This window comes from Genypterus blacodes, unplaced genomic scaffold (assembly GCF_046128005.1).
Source record: "Genypterus blacodes isolate CSIRO-AG114 ecotype Tasmania unplaced genomic scaffold, CSIRO-AGI_Gbla_v1 ptg000032l_1, whole genome shotgun sequence".
Classification (NCBI taxonomy): domain Eukaryota; kingdom Metazoa; phylum Chordata; class Actinopteri; order Ophidiiformes; family Ophidiidae; genus Genypterus; species Genypterus blacodes.
This window is the reverse complement of record NW_027466845.1, coordinates 1057695-1085612: the sequence shown is the minus strand read 5'-3', so window position 1 is coordinate 1085612 and position 27918 is coordinate 1057695. Positions and strand designations below refer to the sequence as shown.

General features: G+C 47.5%; 1 protein-coding gene across 1 annotated transcript; it reads right to left on the bottom strand.

The window, feature by feature from the left end:
* Positions 1-4666: 4666 nt before the first annotated feature.
* Positions 4667-27918, bottom strand: foxo1a (forkhead box O1 a). Its single transcript, XM_076146017.1, has 3 exons — positions 26940-27918; positions 8905-9096; positions 4667-8783 (listed from the first exon to the last, which is right to left on the bottom strand). The coding sequence occupies exons 1-3, from the start codon at positions 27588-27590 to the stop codon at positions 7608-7610; spliced, it is 2019 nt and encodes a 672-aa protein (XP_076002132.1). The 5' UTR covers positions 27591-27918; the 3' UTR covers positions 4667-7607.

Below are 27918 nucleotides of genomic sequence, written 5' to 3'. Positions count from 1 at the left end.
GCCTTTTCACTGCCGCTGAAGAGGTCAAGTCAGGACACAAATCTCACTCACACACACACACACACACACACAAACACACACCCCCCCAGGCTGGCCCGTCTCCGCTCAACTTACACAACAGTTGTGCTACATCTGTTTCTCCTTTTCCCTCTCTCTGCCCGTCTGTCTTCATCTGTCTCTCTGCTTTTTTTCAGCGTAAATTGTTACACTGAGAATGTGGAGCGCTTGATGGGTGGCATTGATTTGAAATTAATCTACATCCCAGCTGGATTTGAGTTAATTGATCTTGGGTTTGACCTTTATAATCGCAGATTGTTGTCTACAGCACCATGCAGCAGTGTGGTACAGCCCAGATTCAGGGTCCAGGCTGCACCTGATCCTGGTTTCAGACTCTTCGCCCGTTCCAGTGCCTCCTCAGGCGTCACAGTCACTCACATAACAATGCCTCAGTGTCATTTCCCAGTTTAAACTACATAGAAACAGCTTCATCAGTGTCCGTGAGGTCTTGCCACATCCTTGGTATCGACAGCATCTGTTCATATGGTTTCATTCTTTCTTACTCAAAAAGTTCTGAACCCACTTGTGGGGTCACGGCCCACAGAGGAGCCCGTCACATTAGTGTGTGGATCGAGATGAAGGATCCAGGATATTTGAATATAATTGTGATTTCTTTGTGTAAAGTGTTTCAGTAAAGTAACACATCAGTCTCAGTTAATATCTATGATCGATTCATCACACGTATCAATATCTGCAGTTTGGTCTGCATCTGAACTCTTAAATATGATGAATAAAGACGCTAAGTAATTCTTCTTTCTCTCAGAAATCAAACACAGCTTTACATAGTTGGCAGAAACAAAATGCCCTCTCTCCAAATTGGCTCGTCACTTCCACTCTTCCTCAAACTGCCGTGCCACAGCAAACATACAAACAAAGTGAGAAGCTCCAAGCTGAACTGACTAACCCACCAAACCTTTCACATTCTGCTTCCTGGGTGCAGCCGGCAGCCACCCAGGCTCCTTTGGGTGGTCACCAAAGGAGCCTGGTGACCACCCATGGGCTCTGTGTCTCACATTGGGCGGTTCACTAGTTACAGGCCCCATCGCTCTGAGCCTTCTGGGTCCTCTGCTGGGCAAAATCTTCATGGGACTTATTTATGTCACCTGCAGAGGCCCGGGGAGACCGCGGCACACCTCTGCCAACCACACACACACACACACACACACACACCGGCGTGCATGCACAGGCTTGCATGTGTCACAGACGGTATATAACATCATGGAGATAAGCTCTTAAATAGCAGAGTCTCTCCAAACTGTGTTGCCATGTTTAATTAACTCCTTAAGGAAAATGGAATGACATACGTGGAGCTCCTTATGATGAAACCAAGACTGATATGAAAGCATTATCTAGCTCCTATATTCACAATGGATTTGGTTAAAGAAAGTCCTCCAGTTGCATTAGGATGCTTGCAACGACACGACATCATCATCAGGGCCAGAGTGGAACAAGGACGCGTTAAGAAGCCTCATCCAGGAGCTCTTGGTTGATGATAGCATCGGCTGCAGCCTTTCACTGAGGATCATTTCCATATTCCCGTCGGGGTGCCAGGAACCGTCTGCTCTTAAAAGTGCATGATGCAACTGAGTGCTTATCTGAGAAGTAGATTTTCTTTGGTGCTATTTTGCGAGTAGATCCTCTGACATACGCGCCACTCTGCCAGAAACTGCCCGCATACGTGCATTCTAAAGCGCTGACACGGAATTTGAACATTTCCCATAGGATTACATGCACAGAGAAAAGTGTCCTAATTTGGTAAAAGTTTCCAGTTTTGAGAGATGTTTCTTTTTGCAGACACGCTGTCGCAGTTAGGGTCTGACATTCTGGCATCCATGAGTGTTGTATTCTGTTAGCATTCCTGTGAAATAAGTGTCAACGGGGTGTAAAAGCTCAGTCAAACAGGCCTTTTTGGTGTCTAGAGCAGCACCAGGAAGTGGCTTTGATGGCAACACAGCTTCGACTACTGGCCCCAATATTCCAGCATGGGTCAATATTCCAGCAAATATTGACCCTGTTCTTCTCTCCAGGGAATTTGAAGAATTCTGGCTTTTTGGGAGAACATTTTTCTTTTTCAAATCTTTGATGTCTCTCGTGCTTAAATGTGTGTAAAAAAAAAAAATCCAAATAAAAGTCGTGAGCAAATACTGCTCCGTGTTGGAAAATGTGGGGAAAAGAAATGTGGACAGAGAAAAGAAGCAAAGAGTGTGAACGGCGTGTTAAATCAGTGTGTGTCCTCACAGTGCGCCTGTGTCCTGACATGGCCCCTGCAGCCTAACCGCATTTTGCCTCCTCGCACCCAAGGGAACATAAGGATCGCATATGCCTTTGGCAGGAGTCCACACCCACATTCCTCAGCTATGTGCTCACAAGCGCCCTCTCTAACCCCCCCTCCACCCCCACCCGGCTTCGCTTTGACACTCAAAAGACTCTGGCCCACATTTCTGCTCGCTTTACACAAATCCAAACAGCCAGATTTCTCAGGGACGCAGGCGAAGGTGAATCGCTCTGTTTGCTGCTTCATGAGCTGCTTTGAGTCCTCACACCTGTTTGCAACATCTCACGTATGCCATGAATGTGGATTGTGTAGCTTTGACACGTGACAGCAGCAGAAATATGTCAATCTGAGTACAACACACTCACTGTCAGAGGGAATACGGGGCTTCAGCTTTATTCATCTGATTGTAGACTTGCTATTCAGGTTTAACAAACCCCAGATAAGTTCATACAACATCACAATTCCCTTCTGCCTTTGCTCTGCACTTCATTCTTTTCCTCCTCCGTTCCTTCCACTCTTACCTCTGTTATTTCTTTCATCCTTTCCATCCCTTTTCTCTTCTTCCTTCCTTCTTTCCTTCCCTCTTCGTTTCATTTCACACCACATCTATACTTTTACTACCACTGCACTCCATACTGCTCATTCAGATTGCATACTTGTACTTCTTTGCAGTCACTACTTTACTATTAAGAATGTACTGTATCTACTTTCTGCCTTCAGTCTATCTTCACTGTGGTATTGTGGTATTTCAGCCCTACTTCCTCTTTTATTGTTCTGGAATGAGACTCAGCACAGCCACTTATTTGTAGTTGCAAGCACACTGTTCACAAGGATTTGCTACAGTGTGAAGTTCAGCCCTGCAGGGACGAGTTGCAAGAGAGAGAACTGATTAAACGTGAGAGAGAATGTGGGACACAGTATTTAAAAAAAAAAGCTAGAGAAGCGGCTGCGACCGGCGTGAACTCTCTGAAGACAAAGTCTCTCTAAGCCGGAGCCTTTTTACCGCCCCAGTCCCCAATGGCTCATCTAGCTAAAGGTTATCTTTGACTTACAAGTCAAAGTCAAAGGCACTGGGGCCAGAGAGGCTGCGCTGTTTGCTGTCTGGGGTGACTGAGTTCAAGGGTAGGGGGGTGCACGGTGGGGAATGCGGCTCTTAGGAAAAGCCAGGAGGAATCATTATCGGGAAGAAACGAGACGCCAGAACTCGGGGAGTACAGCACATGCGGAGAGTTTTCAGGCTTTTCTTCAACATGCCTCTGCAGATGGCTTGAATCTGCTGCTCTGGGATCCTTTAGTTTCCTCTCCAGTCTTTAAGTGAGTTATATTGGCTGGAGGAAGAAAGCAGGGAATAGAATCTATACCTTTACTGTAGATCCTTGACTTATTTGTCCCTTTTGACCTGGAAATGTCAAATGTCTCATTAGTTGAGGCGAGAATGTGGCCTGGAGCCAGACGACCTGCTAATTGTCTCCTGAAGCAGCACATTCTCCACGTCACTTATTGCTGTATCGCACCATGCAAAAGACCTGTAATGTTTAAGTGCACAATAATTTGTACACCTACAAATCATTGACTTACTGGTGTCAGTTGTGTTTCAGAATCGTCCGAGTCTGCAACTATAACCCAGTTACGTCATAAAAGGCTGACAAGACACAAAATACAGCAGAGAGAAGCAACCTGCTGTGTTCAGGTTCAACTTCTGCTCTGTTTCATATGAGCTGGTATTCAGATTGCCTCTGAACTCGTGGTGGGCAGCGTGGACTCGATCAAAGGACTCGTGGTCAAGGCAATAACCTGTCGGCAGAGGATGACAGAGGAAATATTGGTTAAATATTACTCAGTGCAGATAAACAGTTAACTCACGGTTAACTAACTTCAATCTTCCTGGAATAAGAAAGATCAATCAATCTGGGAGAGTTTAGGTCATCCTGTCAATGTTAAGCGAATAGATAAACCACAGCAGCATGAACTTTACGAGGAGGAGAGAGGAGAGGAAGCAAAAAGACTTTATTACCTGGATGATAAAAGGTCAGAACGACAGAATCTAATCTGGGTGGAGGCGGAGGATTGGAGATTAGAAGTGTGTTGCAATATCGTGCAACACTCCTCGTGCTTTAACACATAATTATCGTATATCCTGATATGAATGTGGCACACAAAGATCTGATTTGTTTGACTGTTTACATGTTTGAATGTCGGGAAACGGGAATTCTTTCTCTTGAATTTGGCAACAAAGATCTGATTTTCATTCAGGTTTGCTCCTCTCGCTTCATTAAATTGTTGTTATTGTTCCTATGATAGTTTTGTGTTAGAGAGAACATAGAACCACGCATGTTTAACACAGAAGTACATTTATTTAGGTCTTAATACATTAATAATGAACAAGTTACATATTCGTATTGATTGCAAATCACACAGCACAATTTGAATTCATTCCTGTACATAAGTTAAATGTAACAGAGTTTATTTTAAAATAAGTCATGGGAACTCTTCCTCTTGTTCTGAGGAGCACTTTGTTATAAAATGTAAGTAAAAGTGCAATATCTTTCTATTCAGAAAATTACAAAATTGGTCCAGAATCTGCAATCTGAGCAGAATATTTTTTTTTTTTCTCCATTTTAAAAATCTGAATATATCTTTTAAATTTTTTCAATAATTAGCTTTTTTGTGCTATTTTCTAAAAACTGTAGCTGAATACGAGAAATACAATGTCAGTTTACAAAAGCTTAGCATATCGATCACTGCATCATCTAGTTTTCTATAATAAACTTCATTTTTTCCCCATATAACTATTCTGGAACATAGAGTTTGGACGACGACGACAACAACAACAACAACATACGACACCATATCTCACAGCGCTATGATACAATAAAATATATCTGTCATAACTTCAAAGAAAAAATGAAAATATAACAATAGCAACATAAAATTAAGGAATACAATGCATAGATTCAATCATTTAAAAATGTAGAGATATAATTTACTTAGTACAGCTCTTTTATTTTTCTAAGTTTAGAGTGAACCCTGTGACACTGACTACATGGATTCATTACAGTTAATCCTGACTTGAGTGACCGGCACAAATGTATATATATATATAATTATCACATGATAAAAATGCTAAATATATGAGTTTGACTTCAAAGGCAAACTTGGCTATAGTACACTGTGGCATGTTTGGGGAGATAAAGGCAACACCTGGCACCAAAGCCAAAACAGCAGCTTCTTAATGGCTTCCGCACGGAGCCTTTTTGAAATGTTTCTGTTTCCTCTTCTTAAACGCCTTTTTTTCAGATCCGTGTCGATCAGGGGAATCTGCTACCAGCCCAACACACGCAGCAAAGATCAGTCTACTGAGGAGCTTCACTGTCTGGTTAAAGGGAAACTCCATTAGTAGCTCCATGCAAATTAAAACCTACATACTAGCAACTTTTGTCAGCTTCTGATCAAACCCACCCGCCTCCGCCGCCAATTTCTGTGGATTCTGATTCAATCATATGAGAAGAAATCACTTTTCTTAGACAGTTTTGCATTTTTTCCCCTGTACGACCTCTCGCCTTTGCGCAAAGCACTCAAATTTACCGACCCGATCTTAACGGAGGCTGCCAGAATTGACGCACAGGCTTTCTGACTCTGACAAGCGAGTTATTAGTACAGCAACAAGAGGGGGGGAAAGCAAATATACAAGCGGTGTAAGATACTGAACACTTAGTGGTGCTTTTCAGGGGGCAAAAGACAATAAAAAGAGAAGCCAGTATACAATAGAAGATGATTGGAGCTATTAAGTCGCACATAATGAATGTGTCAAATCATCAAACATCGTGACTTGTCAACCACAAACACATGGACAGAGATCCAGGGACAGGTAGAGGTAGCAGGGGCAGAGTGAAGCGTCCTAGCCGACCAATCAGGGTTCTGCTGGCCCAAAGGGAACGGAACTAAAATCAGTTTCTAAAACGTTTGAGACGAAGCAAATTTTGATCAATATTGTTGAAAGTGGACAGGGGACACGTGGGTTAGTCACAGTGTCGTCCATGACAACCACCGGCCGGTCCTCGGACGCAGCTTTGGGATGAAATCGACCTCAAAAACTCCTCCGAACTAAAACCGCGCCCACGACGTTTGTCTTCTATCAAAGTGAAAGCAGGCCACTGAACAAAAGAATTCACTGCACTTTTCTTCAAGACGGCTGGATTTGAGCATCTTCTGGACCGTAGTCATTTACAAAATAAAAGCCTTCAAGCCTGCAGTTGTGGTCCTTGTTAGGCACAATAAATAGGCTCATGTGGTATTAAGGTTCCGAGTGACAAAGGACTGGAACATATGATGTGTGTGTGTGTGTGTGCAGCTTCTGCACCGGCACAAATCTATATCAACCCCAAATAATTTAGGTCTCAAATATATACTAAATCTAGTAAACATCCACTACATCATTTTTAATATACATTCTGAATGTATGTACAAGAAATGACAAAATGTGTTCATAGTTTACAGCCTAATTGAGAAAAAGAAAATCTTCAAGCACTCTACATGTATCTGATCCAGTTTTCTCTGTGAGCTCGTTTCTGCTGCCTTGATTTTTGCTTTCGTTCTGTAAACACTATTTACAATCTTAGAAAATACACGACGAGACCCAATTTTACAAACCGCATGGTGATATATGTACATTCAGGCAACAACAAAGTGAGTTCTTATGTAACATCATCCAGAGATCCCTTGAGAGGTCCGTCACCATAAACCTCGTGTGTGTGTGTATGTGTGTGTGTGTCCGCGAACACACCGGCCCACAAAACACATGAGCCGCTTTACCTTCATGATTCGTCCGTAGTGGTAATCGATTATCACTACAGTGTACATAGAGTAAAAGGGATTGTGGAAACACAGTCGAGAGTAAACAGCATGGTTTAGGTTTGTGCAGTTGTGAGGATGGAGCTGCTCCTCCTGCTGAGATGGGGTCGGCAGTGAACAGCCGCCGACACAACTGAGAGAGATTATCTGGAACCAGAGAGGCGTGTTTCAGTTTGGCTCTTCTGTTAAGGCAAAAATGTTTGGCACTTAATTTGTACAGAATATTGGATATGTCAAAAAATAATGATGATTTTGTCTGGAGCCGCTCAGGAGCCCCGATGCAGACGAGACGTGACAGATTACAACCAGTCTGACTCTACCCAACTGTATTCATTTGTTTTATGTCTCTAATTAATTCTGATTCTGTCTTTTTTGTAGAGCAACAACAGTAAGTCAGTTTGCGGAGCTTTGTGGATGTCAGTCTCTACCCTGACACCCAGCTGTGGGTGGTGGTCTTCACCCCGTGGGGGAAACCCTGCTGGGTCACCATAGGCTCAAAGTTGAAGTCCAGTGAGTCTCCGTCCATCAGAGTGTCATGGAGGACCGACTCCATGTCAAACTCAAACCTCTCGATGGACATGTCGTCCAGGTCGCTGGGCAGCTTCTCCGGGTGTGAGGGTTGGGGCGGACAGGGGCGGCCGTATCCGTTGGTGTTGAGGGGGCAGAAGCCGCCGGGCATGCCCCCCCCACTGAGATGGCCGGGGAGGCCGTAAGGCATCTGCATAGGCTTGACTGTAGGCAAACGCATGTTGCCCCCGCTGTGGCTCAGAGACATGAGCAGGCGGCCGTTCATAGACGCTGGTGTTGTCGGGGCTTGGCTGTGTAAACTGTGGGGGTGAGAGAGACCGTGTGGGAGGCCGTTCCCTCCTCCCATGAGTTTGGCTCCGTGCTGGCTGCTGCTGTACGGAGGCAGCATGCAGCCTCCACTGGACTGAGACACCACTGTGTCCACTGAAGGCATCAGATCTCCATGCTGGTCTGTGTCTGATGTCAGCAGCTCCTTCAGGAGCCCGGCGGGGCAGCTGTACTGGCCCAGACCGGGCCCAAAGCCGGGCTTGCTGTCTGCCAGTGTCAGTTGAATAGATGACAGGGAGTTCATTCCTGCTTGGCCGTACACACACTTGTGGTAGTCCTGCTGAGGCTGGGACCCCATGCTGGGGGAGCTGTAAGAGGGGTACCCAGGGCTCGGCTGCATCATAGGGGAAGGGGAGGACTGGGAGGACCCTGGTGTAGTCGCCCCGCCTCCAACCTGAGAGTTGTTGGGTGACAGCAAGTTCAGGTTGTCCAGAAGGTTCTCCATGACGTTCTCTGAACTGTGCCCCAAAGAGCTCGTCATCTCTGTTAGACTGGGCAAGGTGGCTGTCATCTTGGTCCCCGGGGCTCCTGGGTAGACCATATGTACTTCCCCGTCCCCGAGGTCGTCCTCAGGCATGAAAGGTGAGAGGCGTCCGCTCAGAGTGCTGGCATTGGAGCCGGTGCGAGGCCTGAAGCTGTTCCACGCATCGAGGTCATCGTTGCTGTGGGAGTTTGGGCTGCCGGGCCACTTGGAGTAAGAGCCCGGGCTGTCAGCGCCTCCATCAGGGCCGGCCTGGAGGGACAGCTGTGAGGGGACAAGACAAGGAGACACACAGAGGCAAGGTTAGTGGACAAGCAGAGGAACTGAACCTGCAGGAGGCTGCAAACACTTTGGGACGTTTATAATGATTCAAATCATTCTTTACCTTCTTCTTGGCCGCTCTTCCTCTGCACTTTGTGAACTTGCTGTTGTTGTCCATGGAGGCGGCCCTGCGTCGTGGAGACTTGCCGCTCTTCCCGCCCTCGGGGTTTAACATCCACCACGAGCTTTTCCCCGTCCCCTCATTCTGAACACGGACAAAGCGGCTGTGCAGAGACAGGTTGTGTCTAATGGAGTTCTAGAATAGAGGGAAACAGAGAGAGAGAGAGATTTGTGTTTGCCCTTTCTCCAAAACAGCTGGTTTGACAGGAGATGTGCCTTGGCATACGAGTGCAAATCCTCCTTACAGGCCTCCCCCTTTCAAAACACACTGGGCTTGATAGTTGACTAAAGGCGAGGAAAGGTGGATTCAGGGACACTCGGCAATCCAAACCCTGTGTGTTATTGACCTAAACATACAGTACGCTCGCACACAAACACACACAATAGGTGCCAATTAGTTCAGTCTGTGAGTAATACATCCTGAACAGAGAGAGTATTACAGCTCAGACACTCTTATCTCCAAACACACTGTACATGTGGGCCCTATTTCCTACACAAAAACACTGCGGCCCATTGTAACTCTATTAAACCAACACTGACATTCCACCTGACTGTGTCTTGTCCAAACCAGTAGCGAATCAAAGGGAGGAAACAGACTAATCTGTCCTGCTTAGATACATTGCTAACGTTGCTTAGTGACACCCCGGTGGAAAATCTCATTTTTATACAAGAGGCAGGCGACCGTTCTTAATAGGACGGCAAACAAAAGAACAGGAGTGTTGGCTGAACGTCTGGCAGAGCGAGCAGGCCTACAAGGTGGGAGATGGTTTCTGTCCAGAGCTCCTGTAACAAGGCAGGAAAAGCCCTCCTGTTCTTCAGCATGTGGGTCTCAGTCAAACCTCAGCTGTTTTGTACTCGTACGAGGACGTGTTATGATTCTGACAGTGACGTGACTGTAGCTCAGCCCAAACTACCGCTCAAGCACGACGGTTTATTCACAGTGAATAATCTACCGCCTCGCCCGCCGTGTTGTGTTGTTTTGCATCCGGGCCGTAACGTGAAGTAATGTGCCTGGGCCAGACGTTACCCTGCATGTGTAAATCTTGTTGTTTTGGAAGCATGGCTGAAACGCACACGCAGAGCTTAGCGTGCAGAGCACCTAACATCATCAAATCCCACTGTGACTCACTGCTACACATCTGGTTCACAGTCTGCTTCACTGATCTGCCTTCACCCCTCTCTCTCTCTTCTATCTTCTCATCTGTGTTGCCGAATCTAAATCCTCCTCCCGTTCCTCCTCTGCTCCCTGGACTCCCCTCACAACTCTTCTGCTGCTTCTTCGTCTTCTTCTCTTCCCTCCCAAACTGCCAGGACCTCAGGCTCTGGGGCACGTGAGGGCCTGCTCGAACACTGGCCCTTCACAAATGAATGAAATTAAGTCCAAATGAAGTGGCCTGACTGGCTGGGCCAATCGTCTTAGGTTAGTTTGCATGATCTGAGGAACGTGACAAACCTTCCCTAATTAGACCGGCAAATGCATTTCCCCGCCTGCACATCGGTAGCTATGACAAAAGGCAAGGAGCAAAGTCTGGTCATGAGCCTCTCTCTCCCATGACTGCTGAGAGCCACTGGTAATTTCAGCTGTGCTGCAACACGGAATGATTGCAATGTGAGAGCAGACGCCGGGATGTCCTGCTTGCAGCCCTCTATCATCCTGATGACAGGACGGCCCGGCTCACAGCTACAGAGTCCGACTCAAAGGCAGCGTTAACGCCGCTCCGTGAGGCAATGATGAGCGAAGGATCAGCGGCTTAGAACGTGTAAGAGAGGGAGAGCAAATGAGAAGAAACAACTATGATGGAAAATAGCAGAACTCAGCAGAACTCAGTGTGCTGTGTGGGGAGTGTGGCTGTCTGGTCGGGCCGATGGAAAAGCCTCATCTCCCACTCTGTGTGTGTCAGTGTGTGTGTGTGTGTGTGTGTGTGCACCAACTCGTGTTTTTAGTGAAATGGCAACAGGACAAACAGCAGCGCAGTATGGTTTTGATTTTCCTTCCAGCGATATCGCGGTTGAAGAACACACGCGATCGGAGGACGAACGCACGCAAACAAACACACAGAGGCGCAACTTGGGAGACACACCAGCACGCACTCACACACACACACACACAAAAATCTTTATTCCAGCGCCTCTGTTGCTTTTGGAAGCTGCACTGAAACGGTACGCGACACCAATTTATCTCTGAGCGGAGTACACAGGAATCTTAACATTCCAGCTAATCACCGTGTGCAAAGTTCAAACGTAATCGCAGCCAACTTGTTAGTATCTCTTAGGAAACAGAATAGGCAGGATTCCCAGCCAGCCATCACAACCCACATTCCTCAGCAAGGTTACAAAAGCCACAATTTCACAGAAGTGGACTTGATTACTGTCACTGAAGGCCGTCTCTATCTGGAGCGGGGCGAGAAAATATGACAAGAACACCGTCTCCAATCACAAAACACCGCTGGAGGTCAGGGCATCGCAGAAAAAGAGCAACAATAAGATGGAAGCAGAGCAAAAATCAACACATATTTCACATGAATGGGGAGATTTTTGCGTGAGCGTATCTCACGGCGATAAACGGCGAGGAAACAAAGTGACACATCGCTGCAGACGGGTCGGAGATAAGAGAGGGCTTTTTCCCGGGGGCCCGCCTCCATTCTCTGAGTCAACACAACGGAGCGGTGCTGGCAAAACACCAGGAAGTGACCACATGAAAGAGGTCTGTGACAGGAAACGGGGCAAACTTCCTGCCTCACGGGAAGCGGCGGTTGCGAGGCGGTAGGAGGAAAGTCATGGAATGCAGGCCGGCCGAGCCGCGAGCCAAAGGGGGGACGCGGCAGAATTTAGCTTTCACCCGTCCGGGGGGTTTATGTTTAGCAACAAGCACTATAAATACATACAGAATATAGATTCACTCAAAGAAAGCAACATCCGTGTCTTTGTGTCTGTTATCACACCGAGGGGCTCGGCTGGATACGTGGAGGCTCAACCAGCGGCCTGAGGTACGGCTGCCTGGGCGTGTGTGTATATGTGTGTGAGTGTGTGTGTGTGGGCTATTTAAGTTACAGAGAAAGACGGGTTGTGTGTTTGTGTGTGTGTGCGTGTGTGTGTGACTCACTGAAGGACACACTGTGCTGGCTTCACCTCCCCCCCCTGCTGAAAGGCCACAGTGTTACCGTCAGCATCTCTGCCTCCTCTCCTCTCCTCACACACCTCAACAGATAAGCATATTACTGTGAATAAAGTGTAATCGATGACTTGATCGATCCAAGAATGACTATATCAAAGTGATCACCACAATAAAAGTCCAACTACAAGCACAGTACAAGTTACTGATTCATACGTCAACGAGCTGAGGTATGAATCAACAACCTGACTGTATGTAAATGTGGTCTATATGTTAATACGTAGTGATAGAAGAGCAATAATAAATGTATCAGTGATTGGATTAGGTTGTTCTCTTCACTGTGACTGGATCCAGGTGTGTGTATTGCAGAGGCTTTCACATGTGTTCCATTACTGCAGCGGCTTGAGCCGCTCTCTGACTGAGTGAGGCTCTGACGCTCTCACTGCCTCTCAAATGTCATCATGACCACCAGCGAAAAAAAAAATTCAGAAAAAAATCCCCGTGAGTGTGACAACACCTACACACAGGCCTGCTCTGAATCAAGAGAAGCCACATCTGAAACTCGACTGCACGACCCGGCAGCTCCACATCAAGTGCAGCGCTGCAACGCTCGTGCGCTCAAATCCCTGTGCAGTTTCGTTTGCAGCTCACAGAGATAAGGAACGCCTGAAAGTGAAAATGTGTGGTTTCCCTGCCTCGTTTCCACTGAGCTTATTACCTAAATGGTGCTGTCCTGAACACACATCTTCACCTTTCCGTGCCTGGTGCCAGTCATAACAGTAGGCTGATCTTTAAAACCCTAAGTAGCTATTTTCTGTGTAACGTCTGCAGGCCCGATGAGGACGACCTATAGATACTGCAGCCCTTCCATTTCAGCGCCGTTTGCTAACCGCCGGAGTAAGTGGCCCCTAAGCTGCAGCGGCTCGGTCATGTCTGGAGCAGCAGCAGCTTTGTGCTGAGTCTGGCTGAGTCGCGACGCTGTGGTGGAGACAGAAAACGTGCAAACCTGCTATTAGCGCAACAACAACTCAGCAGGTCTCAATGCTTGACAACAGCATGGGGTCGAGCGCACGCCTCCAGGTGAGACCAAAGGGTGACGAACGCCGGGCGACCGTCACTCGCCGGGGCCCCCCGAAGTCAGAATGCATGCGTAACCCACAGTGGGTTTTCCCCCCTTTCGTCCTCACAGACTTGAATGTCAGACGGGCTCAGAGAGCGATGAAGACGATGAAAGCAGGTCAACATGACGGCGGCCACTTAACTTCACACCTCCAGATGCGGATACAGCAAAGCAGACATGAGCGAGATGGAAGAGGCTGTAATTATATGACACTCAGCTCCACTTGGCTGAAGATAGAAGGGTTTGATCACCGAGCAGCCCAATTAGATCAAGCAGCCATAAGCATGTTTGATTTCATCTGTTTTGAGGGGATTTCTGCTTTATTACACAGCCGGAGTCAGACTGCAGTCACTCAGCAGGTTATAGTTTAAGCTTAAGGTTAGATTGGACACAAAGGGAAAATATTAGATTAAAGAAAGTGTTTGTTTCCCATTGGTCAGACAGATTCACAGCCTTATTGATCTTTACAAACTGTGCACAGAGACACACAGGCCACACACGCTTGCATTACCACATTCACCCGGCAATCTGAATAGCTTATGATGACTTCATGTGTTTGTAGTTTGATAGGTTATCATCAGCCCCAATATTGAACTGTCCAGTGATAATCACTGACCTATTTGCTAGAGTCAACACAGCACAGATCATAAAAGGTAATGGAAATAAAAGCAGTGCACAGGAAATATAAAGCCGGGGGCCTTTTTCATTATTTGCCCCCTCGGTTTCATTAAAATAGTCCGGAGAAAAGGAAATGATTGTTATTAAAGTTGCGTAGCAGCGACACACACACACACTGGCTCAGGGTGTGATGTGTAGCACAAACGTGTCACTGTTAACAGCAACATAAAGAGCAATCTGTTTTAGATTATGCTTTTAAAATATCTCAGATTAAAAATGGAGTCTGACCCCTGCATATGGCAGAAGTCAGGAATAGGCCCTCTCCGCACCCCTCCTCCTCCTCGTCTATCGCTCCCTTGTCCTTCCCCGTTGCTCCTTTGGGACATCATGCACATACACTTCTGGCCACAGCTGATCGCACACCCATGTCGCAGCAAAAAGAGGCCCTTTCTCGCCCGCTGACGTCAACTTCCAATAATTAAATTTGGCAAAGCGAGGGAGAGAGTTGAGGGCCGGACACAGAGCGCTCACTGTGGAGCGCCCAACATTCACTTTGGGGTTACATGAGTAGGAGTTATATGAGAAGACGACACTTTCCAGGAAATCGTTGACTTCTCAAAGTGGACATAGCGAAACGCTGAATCAAGCAACAAATCAAGAGTTGATTTCAGGCTGCGAGGGTTCCAGGAGTGGTCGCAGCTCTGACGAGACTTAGATGGACATGAAACACAATCATCAGTATGACCTATGACCCCCAAACAGCCCACACAGGTAATGACTGAATGAATGATTAGGTTTCTGTATTTGTAAAGACGGTTTCTCGTCCCTGGCAGCAGCGTTTCCACGGTCACAGCCCCTGAGGTCGCTCTTAAAGCAGCCTGATGATTTCCAGGAAACTTAAGGAGGAATATTTCTAATATTTCTCTAACCAATCATATCGTCTCTTTGTCCTGGTAACTCCTGTGTTCCTTTGTGTCAGAACACTGAGGTTATCATAACAAAGGAACATCCTAAATCTGACTTTACCTCAGACAAAAATACTCCCTGACCTATGACCCCGTCCCCTCTGCCGCTCTGTTACATCACATCGCATGAAGCACAGAAGGAAAGCAGCGACCAGGAAGCACAAATGCAAGTCATGCAGAGGAAAAGCCGTCTGCAAATGTATTTACTGACGCCGTCTTGGCAGGATCAACTTCTCACAATCCTCTGTAAGGAATCTCAGCAGAGCAGTGCAACCAATAACCCTGCCCCCAAACACACACACACACACACACACACACACACACACACACACACACACACACACACACACACACACACACACACACACACACACACACACACACACACACACACACACACACACACACACACACACAAATTGACTAGGACACAGTCACAAATTGACTAGGAACTGGCTGACTAGTTTGGGACTGACGATCGATCAGTCTGTGCATTGCCTGTGTGTGCGTGTGCGTGTGTGTGCGAAGCTGCCTACCTGCTGACACACTAGGATCTCTCATTGCTGTATGATAGTGTGAGAAGAGTGGCGGAGCGGCTATTAGCAAACTTCCTGCTCCATTGTATCCGCACAGGAAGTCCTGGCTAGTCCTGATACTGATCCGACTGATGCTTCTAGTTTCGATGCAAAAACACAGGAGAATGAGGCCCGGGCTAGGTGCAGAGCAGGGGAACTCGCCGAGAGTAACACTGAGTTCAAGAGACACTGCTTCCTAATGAAAACTCTACAGCCTGACGGGGCAAAACAAGAGGAAAGATGAAAAGAGGGGCCCTCAACCAGGTAGGCTCACAACAGCGGATAAAGGTCTTACTGTACTGTATGTCTTAGAAACAATCCCCCACTTAGGATCTGACCCCATTATGGCACCAAACGTGGCGAGATCACGATCAATCATGTGCAATTTCCCCTCTGGTTTGGTCTGGTCTGACGTTTGCACAAATCCTTCCAAAACTTGGCCCATCGACTGAGCGAGTGTGTGAGCGAGTGTGTGATGGAGTGTGTGAGCGAGTGTGTGAGCGTACGTGCGTTTGAACTGCCAACGACATAATCTACAAGTCAGCGGATGTGTGGCCGGTCGAAACGTTTGCGGTCCAGAAAAGCTGCTCACTGCTGAACACGGATCAGATTCTAGCTCTTGTTTTCCTTGTGAAGAACACAGGCGGTGCTGGCTCAGTATTGTTTGCTTGGTTAGCGATGTCAGGAATCAGGGGCTAGCTTAGCATGCCATTTCTGCCATAAGTAGTGGAAAATGGATGAATGATGATGATGAAACAAACGCAGCAATGAAGAAACTCAAAGCTTGCAATATTTTAGCTAATAGCGGTTTTTGGCCCTGAACACACAGCCAGAAAGCTGAAAGTGATCAAAATAGTTGAGACTCCTTCTGCTTTGTGTTCCAGTTCATCGGTTCTGTCGCCTGTTCTTCTGATAATGACTCAGCAACATTGAACAGCGCTCGCAGCTCCGTGTTTACATGCCCTGCTCTTGCTTGCTTGCGTTCGCTGATTCCTTGACTCAGACTCCGCAGCACCAACGCAACTGCTGTGTCCAGACAGGAGCCGTGTTGTGCTGGCTAAGCTGTGCCGTGGTCAAATATGTGCATGTGTTGCCGCTGCTGCTGTGTGCGACACAATGCGAGTCTGTGAACGCACACAGAGCTGCGTCTGTGGAGCGGCGGGTGTATTTCTGCCTGTGATCAGTCGAGCGGCGGGGCTGGAGTGGGACCGGACCAGGCCTTACACAGCCGTGGCGTGGATAAAGATGCAGTGTGTGGACCGCCGGTGGGCATCTGTGTGGCGTCCATTGGTCGGTCCCAGCAGGGGTGTGGGAGGGAGCGGGGGAGGGGGCGAGTGTTACCCCAGTTCAACCTGACAAACAACAACAGGGAGATCCCAGAGATGTTTCTACTCATGTCAATCCCCGTCCAATCAGTGCGTCACCATTCTGCGACAGAGCACACACACACACACACACACACAGGGGTTCCTCATTGGTTACAGTGTGTAGTTCTTTCAATGTGGGCATAAAGATGTGATATCTGTAAATAGCTGGGAGCGTTTCCATTGATAAGACACAGCAGAGGAGTGTGTGTGAACAATAACAGCCTCCAGGTTAGAGCAGCTTTTTTTTATTTATCTGATTTCATTATTTCAGCTGCAGGCTAATGTAACACAATCATCACCCAACCTACAGTGCGTTCATGGAATACAGCCGTCATAATGAATTTGCATCGGCGGCAGGAGCAACAGCTGCTTGTTTGGAATATACAGCAGAAGAAGAATGAGAACAACGTGAGCGCACAAGCTGTTTGAATAGGAGAAAGTTGAGGAGGATGTGTGATACATAAACACAGAATCAATCCTGTCTTATAACACAAATGAAGTCACTTGCAGATTTGGACATCAAAGAGAGCAGAAATCAGCAGATGTTTGGTGAAATCCTGGCTTCTTCGCCCTTGGTTGAAAACATCTATAAGGTCTGAACTCTTCCTGATAATATGTGATGTTTTTTCGCCCTGCTCACTTCTTCACATCACCTATTCAACCTTACGTGTGTGTACAGTGTGCTGGGCTGTAATGCACTTACCTGTTTGCCGGTGCTAAAATTAGTATGACTCATGCTCTTCCACATAAACCCCTTTCAGAGAAAATCTATGAAAGACACCTTGTGTGACGTAGCGGAGCCATTACGGGCTTTTTATCTCAACATCATTCTGCCAATGGGCTCATTATGAAGAGGAAATGACAGTCGCACAAGAGTCGTCCATTTAAAGGATAAAGTACTCACACAGAAAGTGAATACCAGATTGAGTCCGCTCTCCATTTTCATCCCTGTCTAAAAAAAGCTGTCAAACTATTCTTTTCTGTAGAGTGAGATACTTTCTGATTGATTTGTTTTGTTTAATTATAACCTTAGTGGCTTTATCGTCTCTACGCTTATTAATCTACTAGTGCTTTTAGAAGCTTCCTTTTCATGAAATGTGTCTTTAAAAGCTACAGCTGCACTATAAAGGTTTAAAAGATGACAAACTTTGCCAGACATGCAAAGATTTTCATGAGCTAACCTGCTAAAAATGAAAGGAAAATGATGAAAAAAAACTGATCTGAGGGAATCTGCTAAAAATAAATAAATGAAATAAAATGTTGTACTGGGTTCAAGACAAACTGTTTTGTGGTGTTGTTGGTTGTTCACAGGTCGTTGTGCAGTGAAGGATTTATTTTTTTTACAGTGCATCTCTCTCACTTTACGGTCACATGACTCAGTCAGTAATCATGGTTGTCATGGAAAAAGCAAAGTAAAACCCCATTGTTAGTGTTTTTCCTCTCAGAGTATGTGTGATAACCAAATGTACAACTGTGAACTTGACCTGACACTAAACCAGCCTTTGCTTGGTCGAGGCACCGAGACCCAGACCCCAAAGTGGGCCATGTGAGACCAGGAGGTGGACATGAGTGAGACAAGCCTCATTCACATCTGCTTGGGCTCTGATATGCAAAATATGTCATTAAGGACATTTGAATTAATTTCAAATGACAAACAAATCAAATATGAATACTGAATTGTGCAACCTTAACTGAACCATGTAAATAAAAACTATGAGGACAGTGAGGGGAGCCATGTGGATGGAAGAAAAAGTGGAAGCAGCAGAATCTGGTGTCACCCTCAGCTTTGCTTCTGCTGCTGATGAGCTCATTACCATGGCGCATACCTTACTGCTTTCAAAGCACCCACTTCCTGTCAACCAAGGCCTCCCATTTGCATTTGTCACCAAGAAGAGAAGCCAATACAGGCAGCAGCGACTAATAGAAAGCTGCAGAAGTGGAAGTTCATGCAAACATCAGCACTGAGCTGTACAGAGGCACTCATGGCTGAAGCTTGTTTATACTGCATTCACTTCATGCATCAGTGCAGCAATATACCACTAAAGACATTAAACTTTCTTCTGCTAGTCCCAGTGAAATAAGCAGTTGCATGAGACAGATGATATAAGTTCACTCAGAGTATATGAGCTCTGGAGGAACATGCAGTGTGGTTGCATGGATCCATTGTGTCTCCTGATAGAATGGTTTCCATTGTAAAGCATGGAGCCAAAGTGACACCATGGCTGAAGAGGGCAAAGAACTCCGAACAAAGAATCCTTCTGCTCATCTGGCAACAGCCCATCTTTTTTTCTCATATCTCTTAATTGTGGGTTTAAAATGTGAAACTTAAATGGAATCCCAAATATCAATATAAATAATAACGGGGATTTAAGGTTTTTATCCTCACAACACAAGAAGCTGTGTGGACACATCAGGATACTTTCCCCTTTGTTCCCCCGCTGTGAAGAGTTTCAACCAAAACATGAATGAATCATAGAGAGAAAAATGTGTCCACATGTGGTTACATGTTTAATCTGCCAGTCTGGCACAGCAGTATTCCTGGAATCCATCACACGAACCCCTAAACGGGAATCAAAGTGGAGCGTCCCACCCATTTCCACCCACTCGGCACAACCCTCCTACACTTCAAAACATTAGGGAAGCTCTGCTGCCTCGCCAGACACGTTGAACCGAACCAAACACAGCCAGCAGACCCACATTCTTCCTGCCTTATTCATCTCATCGCTAATCAGGATATAAAACCATATCATCTCCCTTTTTGCTTGAGGAATTTGATTTGAGAGTTAAATTGCTGGACACATCCGACATGTGCCGTCCTCAGTCAAACCTGCAGGTAACCTCTCCTCCTCTCCTCCCTGTGTGACTCACCGCTTTCACAAACACTACGTCAGCACCGAGCCGGGTCGTACGATACAGACAATGGCGTAGCAATGTTGCAACGTACATGCAAACTTAAATGAATTATCTAAAGGGAGGCTCAGCTATTACGCACTCTCACCTCCTACAACCTATCAGGTCTCATGACGACGGCGGCGGCGGAAAACCTGCCGAGTGACGCAGAGCCGTTATCTCACAGCTAATTAAAGTGCGCGCCTGAATTTACACCCGTGTCAGCCGACTGACAGAAGTGTGTAGCGTAGTGTGTGTTCATGTGTGTGATAGAAGGGCTGGATGCATGTGCGATTGTGTCATGACGCCGGGCCAGTCTGACAGGCACCGTGCATAATCGCTTTAGGGCGGGAGTTGCACAACAATGTGGGTCTGGGTAATGCCTGCGGTTTGAGGACTCAGCAGTGAGTGGTCCCATAAAAGTGTTGCTCTATGGAGCGCTCTGTGAGTCTGCAGGCAAAACACACACACACACACACACACACACACACTCACAAACGCACAAACGCACAAACTGTTGTTATTATTAGTCGTGAAGAATTGGTGGGACACCTCATTCCCACCGTGCCAAGAACTGCTGTGGGATTTGGCTTCTCGTTAAAAAAGAAGTCGAAATAATTCAAAATTGAAATAACAGCTTCTCTTCTCACACCGTAAAAACACAATGCTACATTAACAACGGAAGTCATCCAGTTACCCGTTCAGTGGGTTTCCCAGCGCTCTGGAGCGAGCAGAGGCAGTAAACATGCGAGGTGCTAATGTGATAGGCAGCAGCTTTTCAAGTGAAGCAGACTGGAGCGCTGCCCTCGCTCCAGGAACAACCGCTGCCAAAACAGCCGGTCACGTGCTTCTGTCCTGCTACTACCAAAGCCTGCAATCAGAAAACCACAACATTCTGACTCATCATAGCCTGAATTCCTGTAAATGGATGTTTACCTGGCTGCGGCCCTGAATGTCAGCCCTCTTGTTTTTCAGCTGCGGAGCAAAGTAGCCTGGGAGCTTTTTTCCCTCCGTCCCACGTTCCTCCTGAACGAGGCTCTGCTATCTCTTTGGTCTCTCTTACACTTTCCGGGCTTGTGAATCACGTGTAATGATTTATTCCCCCCCGGTCTACCGCCAGAAAAAAAAACAACCAAGTAGCAGATCTCCGGCGGGAAGGCTGCGGTGGAATGTGAAGGTGTGTGGAAACACCTGGGTTCACCTTTTACACCAGGATTTCTTAATTTAATCCAGGAAATTAAAGGGACATTTCACAGCGAGTCTTGAAACTGAGGTTAAAATCAGTTCACTTATGGGATTCAAGAGATATCCTTCGTTTCAGATATATATCATACTTTAAATAGACGGTCGTTAATTTTGCCCTATTTAATTGAACGATGTCATCAAAATGCGTGTAACAGACGTTTGCGGACGTTTCAGAGTGAAAACTATCATCGTGTCTGCATCACAGTCTGGCCAGCAGAAGAGCGACCCGATGAAATCTGTGGTTTCTGGAGGCAAAACTCCCACCTCCAACTCTGCCTCAGACACACAAACACAAACACACACAAACACACACACACAGAGAGAGGCAGAAATAAGTCCCTGTGTGGTATGCGGCTCACAGCTCCTGTCCGCTGCCCACTGGCTTCCTCCCATAGCATTCTGGACATGCTGTTAAAGGTTTACTGTGAAACGATGACCCAGACTCCCCCGGGCACATGGGATCACCTGTCAGTACTCGCTTAGAGTTGAAAGTGATGTGACTCCAGGGCAACAGAATCCCTGCAGCAGCCACAAATAAACACAGCACACACATGTACAACACACACACACACACACACACACACAAACTCGTGTCCACGCAGGAGCCCCGGCGCCGCTCGCTGACCTGCTTACCTTCAACTCGCCTCTTTTAAAAGTTCATCCCCCGCACAGACATTTGTTCTCTGCGTGTCACCTCAACTATTATTTTTGTTTGTGTCAGCGCTAAGATGCTCAATATGAGAGAGAGAAGGAGAGAGAGAGAGGAGGAGAGAGAGAGAGAGACGCACTACCACGGGGACAGGGAGGTAAACAAACGTGGGACAGGACAGTAAGAACCAAAACATTGTGAAATGATCAGTTGGTCCTCTGGTTTCACACTGTTGCTCAATCCAGATCAATGTGGTTACATCATAACATGACAATTCATCACATTACATTCATTCCATCTGAATGATCTAAACTTGGTGAAACTGTGTCATTGCAATGCGTTTGTCTCTCATACTTCTGACGTTCAGCCGTCAAAGCACCGCAGTTTTTGGGCAACTGACACTTATCCAGACGCGTGCGACTCCACAGGTGTTACTGGCTCCCAGCTTCACCTTGTAAAAACCAGACGTGACGACGATTACAACACGAGCTGCGACTGCCCCCTGTAAAGCTGCAGCACCGCTTCAAATGGAGTTGATTTGGATGAACGGTTCAGCACAGACACAGATGGGACAGTTTACCCTCAGTGTCGTCTGCCATTTAAAAAAAAAAAGGGATTAAAAAAAAAAAGCGAAGGCAAAGACAGGAAGCTGAAAGACGACGCCGGATTAATATCAACTGGGGAGAAGGGAAGGAAGAATATGGCACAATGAAAGAAGATATAAAAGCCTGTGCTGGAATGTTCCCTGTGTCGGCCTGTCTCTCTGCCATCGTGTCTGTACATCTGCCAGCAGCAGGGCTTTAATTATGAGGCCCAGGTTAAGCGCTCACACAGGAGACTCGCGTCCCACATATCTCTAACACAGTGCCTCACAGTTCCGCTGACTAACCAGTGGCACCAGACTTTGGCCTGCGGCTCCCTGATTCCAGTAAATGTCTCGTTATGCAACTCCTAACAAGTGTCACCCAGTCTGAACTTGGAGAGCTCCGTGTCTCTGCTGCTCCTGTTGTTGTCTCTCTCCCTCTCTCTCTCTCTCTCTCCCTCTTTCTCAGCCCCGGACAGACAGCAGACGCTTCACTCCTTGCGGTTGGGGAGGGGGCATGGGGGGGTTACAGCCGTGGGTAACCCCCTTTTAGGTATTGGCTGAGTGGGACAGAACGCCAGGAACGCAGAGGCAGGCGAGGACGCAGGCAGGAAGTGGGGAGGAGGAGGAGGAGGGTGAGCCGTGCTCGTCCAGCTCCTCCAGCCTGAGAAACACAGCTGCCCCTCATGTCTTGGGGCGATGCCAGAGCCGGACTCCTCAGCTGCCTCAGGGGGGGCGAGGTGTGTGTGTGTGTGTGTGTGCTGAAACAGGAGGACTGCTGTTTTGTCCAGCAGCAGCAGCAGCAGCAGCAGCCTGTCCCACTAATACACTAAGAGGCTTAAAAGGAACAATTTATAATTTAGATAAGAATCATAAAGAGCATCAGTATGGATACTATTGCTTCCCGACATCCACCTCTTTGTTTCTGGCTTCATGTTTCCCGTTCCAGTCTTCAGTCTTCGCCCACGGGGCATTTTTGGACAAACACATGTCACATTATTTGGCGGTCAGAGTTTCAAAGGCAGAGTGAAGCGTTTGAAGCGCGTGGGACTTTGAAGCTTCGTTATGAGCAATCAATGGAGACGCCGCCGCCGTTCGGCTAAATCGCGGCTTCAACACACGCCAGTTTCCCCGAACCATCAGCAGTTGGCAAACACACTGATCCCCGACCGGGCTCTGCAGACACGTTCCAAAAGCACTCGAGCGTTAAATGGGTGCTTCACTTCCTCTCCTCTGGGTGATACCTGCAGTGTTTACCGTCATACTAAGAGCTATTGGAGTCAATGGGAGCGTTTACATGCCAATGACCCGCGTGTCACTTACTGTACAATCTGCCCGGACATATGTGTTTGTCTGCTCGGCCGCTGTTTGTTTTGAGATCCGTGGGAGTGTTTACCAGCGTAGGCTGAGGAATTCCAGGTCAGGAGAGTGCAGCGTACAGAGAAAACCTAGCATCCAATTGATCCCGATAACCCACATCAAAGGGCACCTCAGCCGTCCGGCTCCAGATCAAATATTTATCCTGCGGTGACGTACGTATAGTAGAGTTACAAGTAAGAGCTGGTTTCTGGCAGGAGGAACTTTCTGTAGATGTTGTACGATGTGTATGTACCAATGTGGACGTTGTGTGTCTGAAACTGTGAGTCACCGAGAACCAAACCAAACATCTAAGGACGCGAGGGGAAACAGCAATTAGTGTAGAGAGTAGTACAAGTTGAACTTCCTTTTAATCTGCATGCATTTTTGACCCAGTAAGAACTGGAAACCACTGTTTGTTTGTTTTATCGTCCCTCTCTCTGCTGTACTATAACTACGAGTCCTACAACCAGCCAGAGTTATGCAGCCTGAAGTTTGGAATACTGCAAAGAATTTTGGTGATGCAACGTTTGTGCCATCTGCTCCTCTGCTCCTCTCCACTGTCCGGTCCACTCTGAGAGCGTCTCATCGCCGGGCCCACCTGGCACAACTGTCCTCTGAAAGCTCACACTGTGGCAGACGGCCGCAGAAGTGTGAAGGTTGACGTGACTCATCTCAGACACGACTCAGTGTGGAGGATTGGTGGAGCTGCTGAGACCAGACAGCCTCCGTCATGGCGTGACAAAGACTTCATGTGCTTCGGCTTCAGGACGCTGTAGGAGTGACGAGGGGGCCGAACTCCAGACAGACTGAGGCTGAAGTCCATGGTGATCGTGATTTAAAAGTGCTACACAGTCAGCAGCGCCTCGAAATAAAGCAGGAAATGGTTGGCGTTTGTCTGAGTGATGTCATGATCCCACTTGTGCCAGAGGGAAAACGAGCCACCAGAAGCTTCGGGCCAATGCTTCAGCAAACCACAGAACACGAAGAGTTACTGACTCCCAACGCAATAACTTTAAATCTAAACGATTTAAGCATGTTTGTTTAAGTGTGTAACGTCTTAAAAATGTGATCCGCAACTAAATATACATATTCCCATCATTCTCATCCAGCTTGTCCACTCGTTCATAGCAGCATGAAACGTAAACCACAGCTACTTTCACAAAGCAAAACAAATTACAACGGAAAAATATTGAAAACAAGCGCATCCAGTAAACTAAAAGAGCCTTTTGTCATCTCCAACAAGGATCTGATTCCTGATTCATGTATTAGACCATTTGGAAGCAATTGGGCCTCTGAAGAGGAAACAATACAACAAACACACACACACACACACACACACCCCCCCCAGCAGCATCTCTTAAAGTATCATCTCCACCACATGAGCCTTCTTCTTCTTCCCTGCCCTCCTCTGCCGCCCTGGCCCCGGTTTATAAGTGAGGCTCCCTCGGCCCAGACAATGCGTGGCAGCCCCCCTCCCGGGTGGAACGGAGGGGCGCTGTATGAATGGGCGCTTTGCTTTCCCACAGTGCGACTACACCCACACACACCCCCCCTCCACCCCCCAACAACATGACAGAATAAGCGGCCCGGCCCTGGGCGGCGACTGAGCGAAGTCGCCTCTCACACAATTACTTTTAAAGGGAGGCCGAGCAACAGGCAGATGGGCTGAATCCTGCAGAAGAGAATGTAAATGATCTACCGCTGCAGATGATAATGCTGGGGGACAATTAACTCACAGGCCTTTGTCCCGACTGTGCTCGGGTGTAGAACAACATCCCAACAACCCAACTTCAATCAGTAACAATCACAGTCCTCACAGCAAGTTCAAGTTAACCTGAAGTGCATCTCATCGCAAAATGTAAACAAAGGGGAGAAAATGTCCGACTAGTTTGAAACTCAAGAGTGGGTTTAAGTGCCTGAACACACACACACATTTCCCTCAACTTAAACACACTGACGGATTAGAGGTAAGCGCTGTTTACTAACGAGGGGGAAAACAGACGTCATACGGTTTGATGCCAACTTTGATTTGCAGCGATTGTGATTAATGGCGTGAATGTAATAATGTTTAAGCCACGAGAGAAAATGAGAAAGCCGCAGAGCTGGAGAGACACTATGGAACGTGTCAAGATGAAGTATGAGGGATAAATGAAGGGAAAACACTTGGGAGTTTCTTTAAAAAGCTCTCAAACACACTTGGACAGTGACAGCAGCCTTGCGACACACACACACACACATCTGCCCAGTACGCCCGCTTTGTTGACTGGGTGAAGGGGTTTTTCCACTCCGGTCCAGCTTTGACTGACGTGCCTCAGAGTGACAGCTCAACACCAGTTTTGTGCTTTTTGTAAACATTGAGGTCAAACGTATGAATATGGAGCAGGGCGTTGCTGAGAAAACTCCAGTCAACAGAGGCGGCGTAGAAAAGTACAAAGCGTAGAAAACGTGTGTGTGTGTGTGTGAAAGAAAAGCATGCATGTGTGACTGAAATACACACACACACACACACCCACCCACACACACTCAGAAGTGGGTAAGAACTTCTACAACTGATTTAACTTTCATAGGCCACTTGAAGCCCGCCTGTAACAGAGGGATGCCATCATAAATCACTCCCCATGCCACTGCAGGATGAATATGAATTCCTGCGGGGGAGACTAGACTGTCATCCATTTCTTTTTTGTCAGACACAACTGAAACTATGTCTCTCCAAAGTGAGGTTCACGCCCTTCAATAGTGTTCAGTGGGAGGGCCCGTCACACCACATCACAAATGTTACGCTTCCTCTTGTGTAATATTTTGGACGGTGCCCAGGATACGTGAATGCCGCCGCCGCCGCTCCTCAAGCACATGGATCTACAAACACACACACACACACACACACACACACACACACACACTCGTCCATACAAATGCAGAAAAACAGCTATTGTTCCTCAAAACTGCCTCAAAATGTTATGTCATGAGCTGTCGCAATCCTATCAGGGGAAGGTTTGGACAGCATTCTGAGTAGAAAACTGAAGGAAGCAATAAGGCAAAGAGAAAAAAAACACCCTGTTGAGTCAGCAGACTCCTATATGAAGCACGTATGGGGGAAGTCAGATGACAGGCGAAGGTCACGGCTGCAACAGGCCAGCTCACTCAATCTGCCATGAAGTGGAGGATGATGACAATGGAGAAAGAGTGGAGCTTTCATAAGAGCATGAATGGAGCTCACAGTAGAGACGTGACTACTCTGTGCTCTGACAGTGTGAGAGAAAGTTTGTCAAGGGGGGGCGGGGGGAATAAATAGAGAATATGAGAAAGTATTAAGCATGAACACAATAAAGTGACTAAGCAAACAGAGCAGGAGCCTGCAGGGAGATTAGAGTTATACCACAGGAGATACACACACAACACAAGAGCACAGGGAACTCAGAGATGCTGGGATAGTAGGACACACACACACACACACACACACACACACACACACACACACACATACACAACCAACGTACCTTCCATCCGGCAGAGCTGTTGCTGTCCCCCTTGTCCTTGAAATAAGGCACACTCTTCACCATCCAGTCATAGATCTGAGACAAAGTGAGGCGGCTCTCCGGGGAGCTTTCTATCGCTTTGGTTATGAGGTCTGCATATGACATATTCCCCCACGCGTTGCGACGGGAGGAGCTGCTCTTCCTCTGGGCAGCGGCGGCAGCAGCAGCCGCGGCCGCCGTGGACGAAGATCCCACCGGGGAGGAGAGGAGAGGCACCTGCTGCTGCTGCGGCTGCGGCTGCTGGTGATGCTGCGGCTGCTGATGCGGGAGTTGCGGGCTCTGGTGCTGCTGCTGCTGTTGCTGATGATGTTGCTGTTGCTGCGGTGGTTGCTGGTGGACGCAGTTGTCCTGACACTGGAAATCAGTGCACAGGATAACGGGCTTCTGCTCCGGGAAGTCCTCGCTCTCCTCCAACAGGCTGAGGTTGTTGACGAACTCCGCTCCGTTGCCGCAGGGCTCCTGCTTGACAGAAGGCACCGGCGAGGACGTGTTGGAGTCGCCCGGGTTGATGAACTCCGGCCGGGGCAGTGGCCAAGTGCATGACCGGGGCCGCGACAGGGGCTCGAAATCAGGGTCGATCTCCACCAGGTGTGGCTGTGCCGCTTCCGCCATGATCGAGGGCTGACGGAGCGCTACAATGTCATGAAAGTGCGACAGGTTAGCTCCAGGAAAAGTGTGTGGAAAGTTCGCGGAGGAAAAGTAAATGAACACGGGATGAATCTGCTCTCGGGGCGGGCGGGGGGGAGATCGAGCTCCGCCTGGACGCAAAGACTCAGTGAAAGTTTACATCCCAGGCCGCCGGTAAAAACAAAAAAGTCGCAAAAGAGGAAAACACCGCGATTCTATTCGGTATTTGAGAGTAAAAACACAGAGTGAGTGAAGCTGCTGGTTTGTTGTGATCCGGTCGCAGTGATGGTCCGTCTGCTCCGCCTGTTGACTC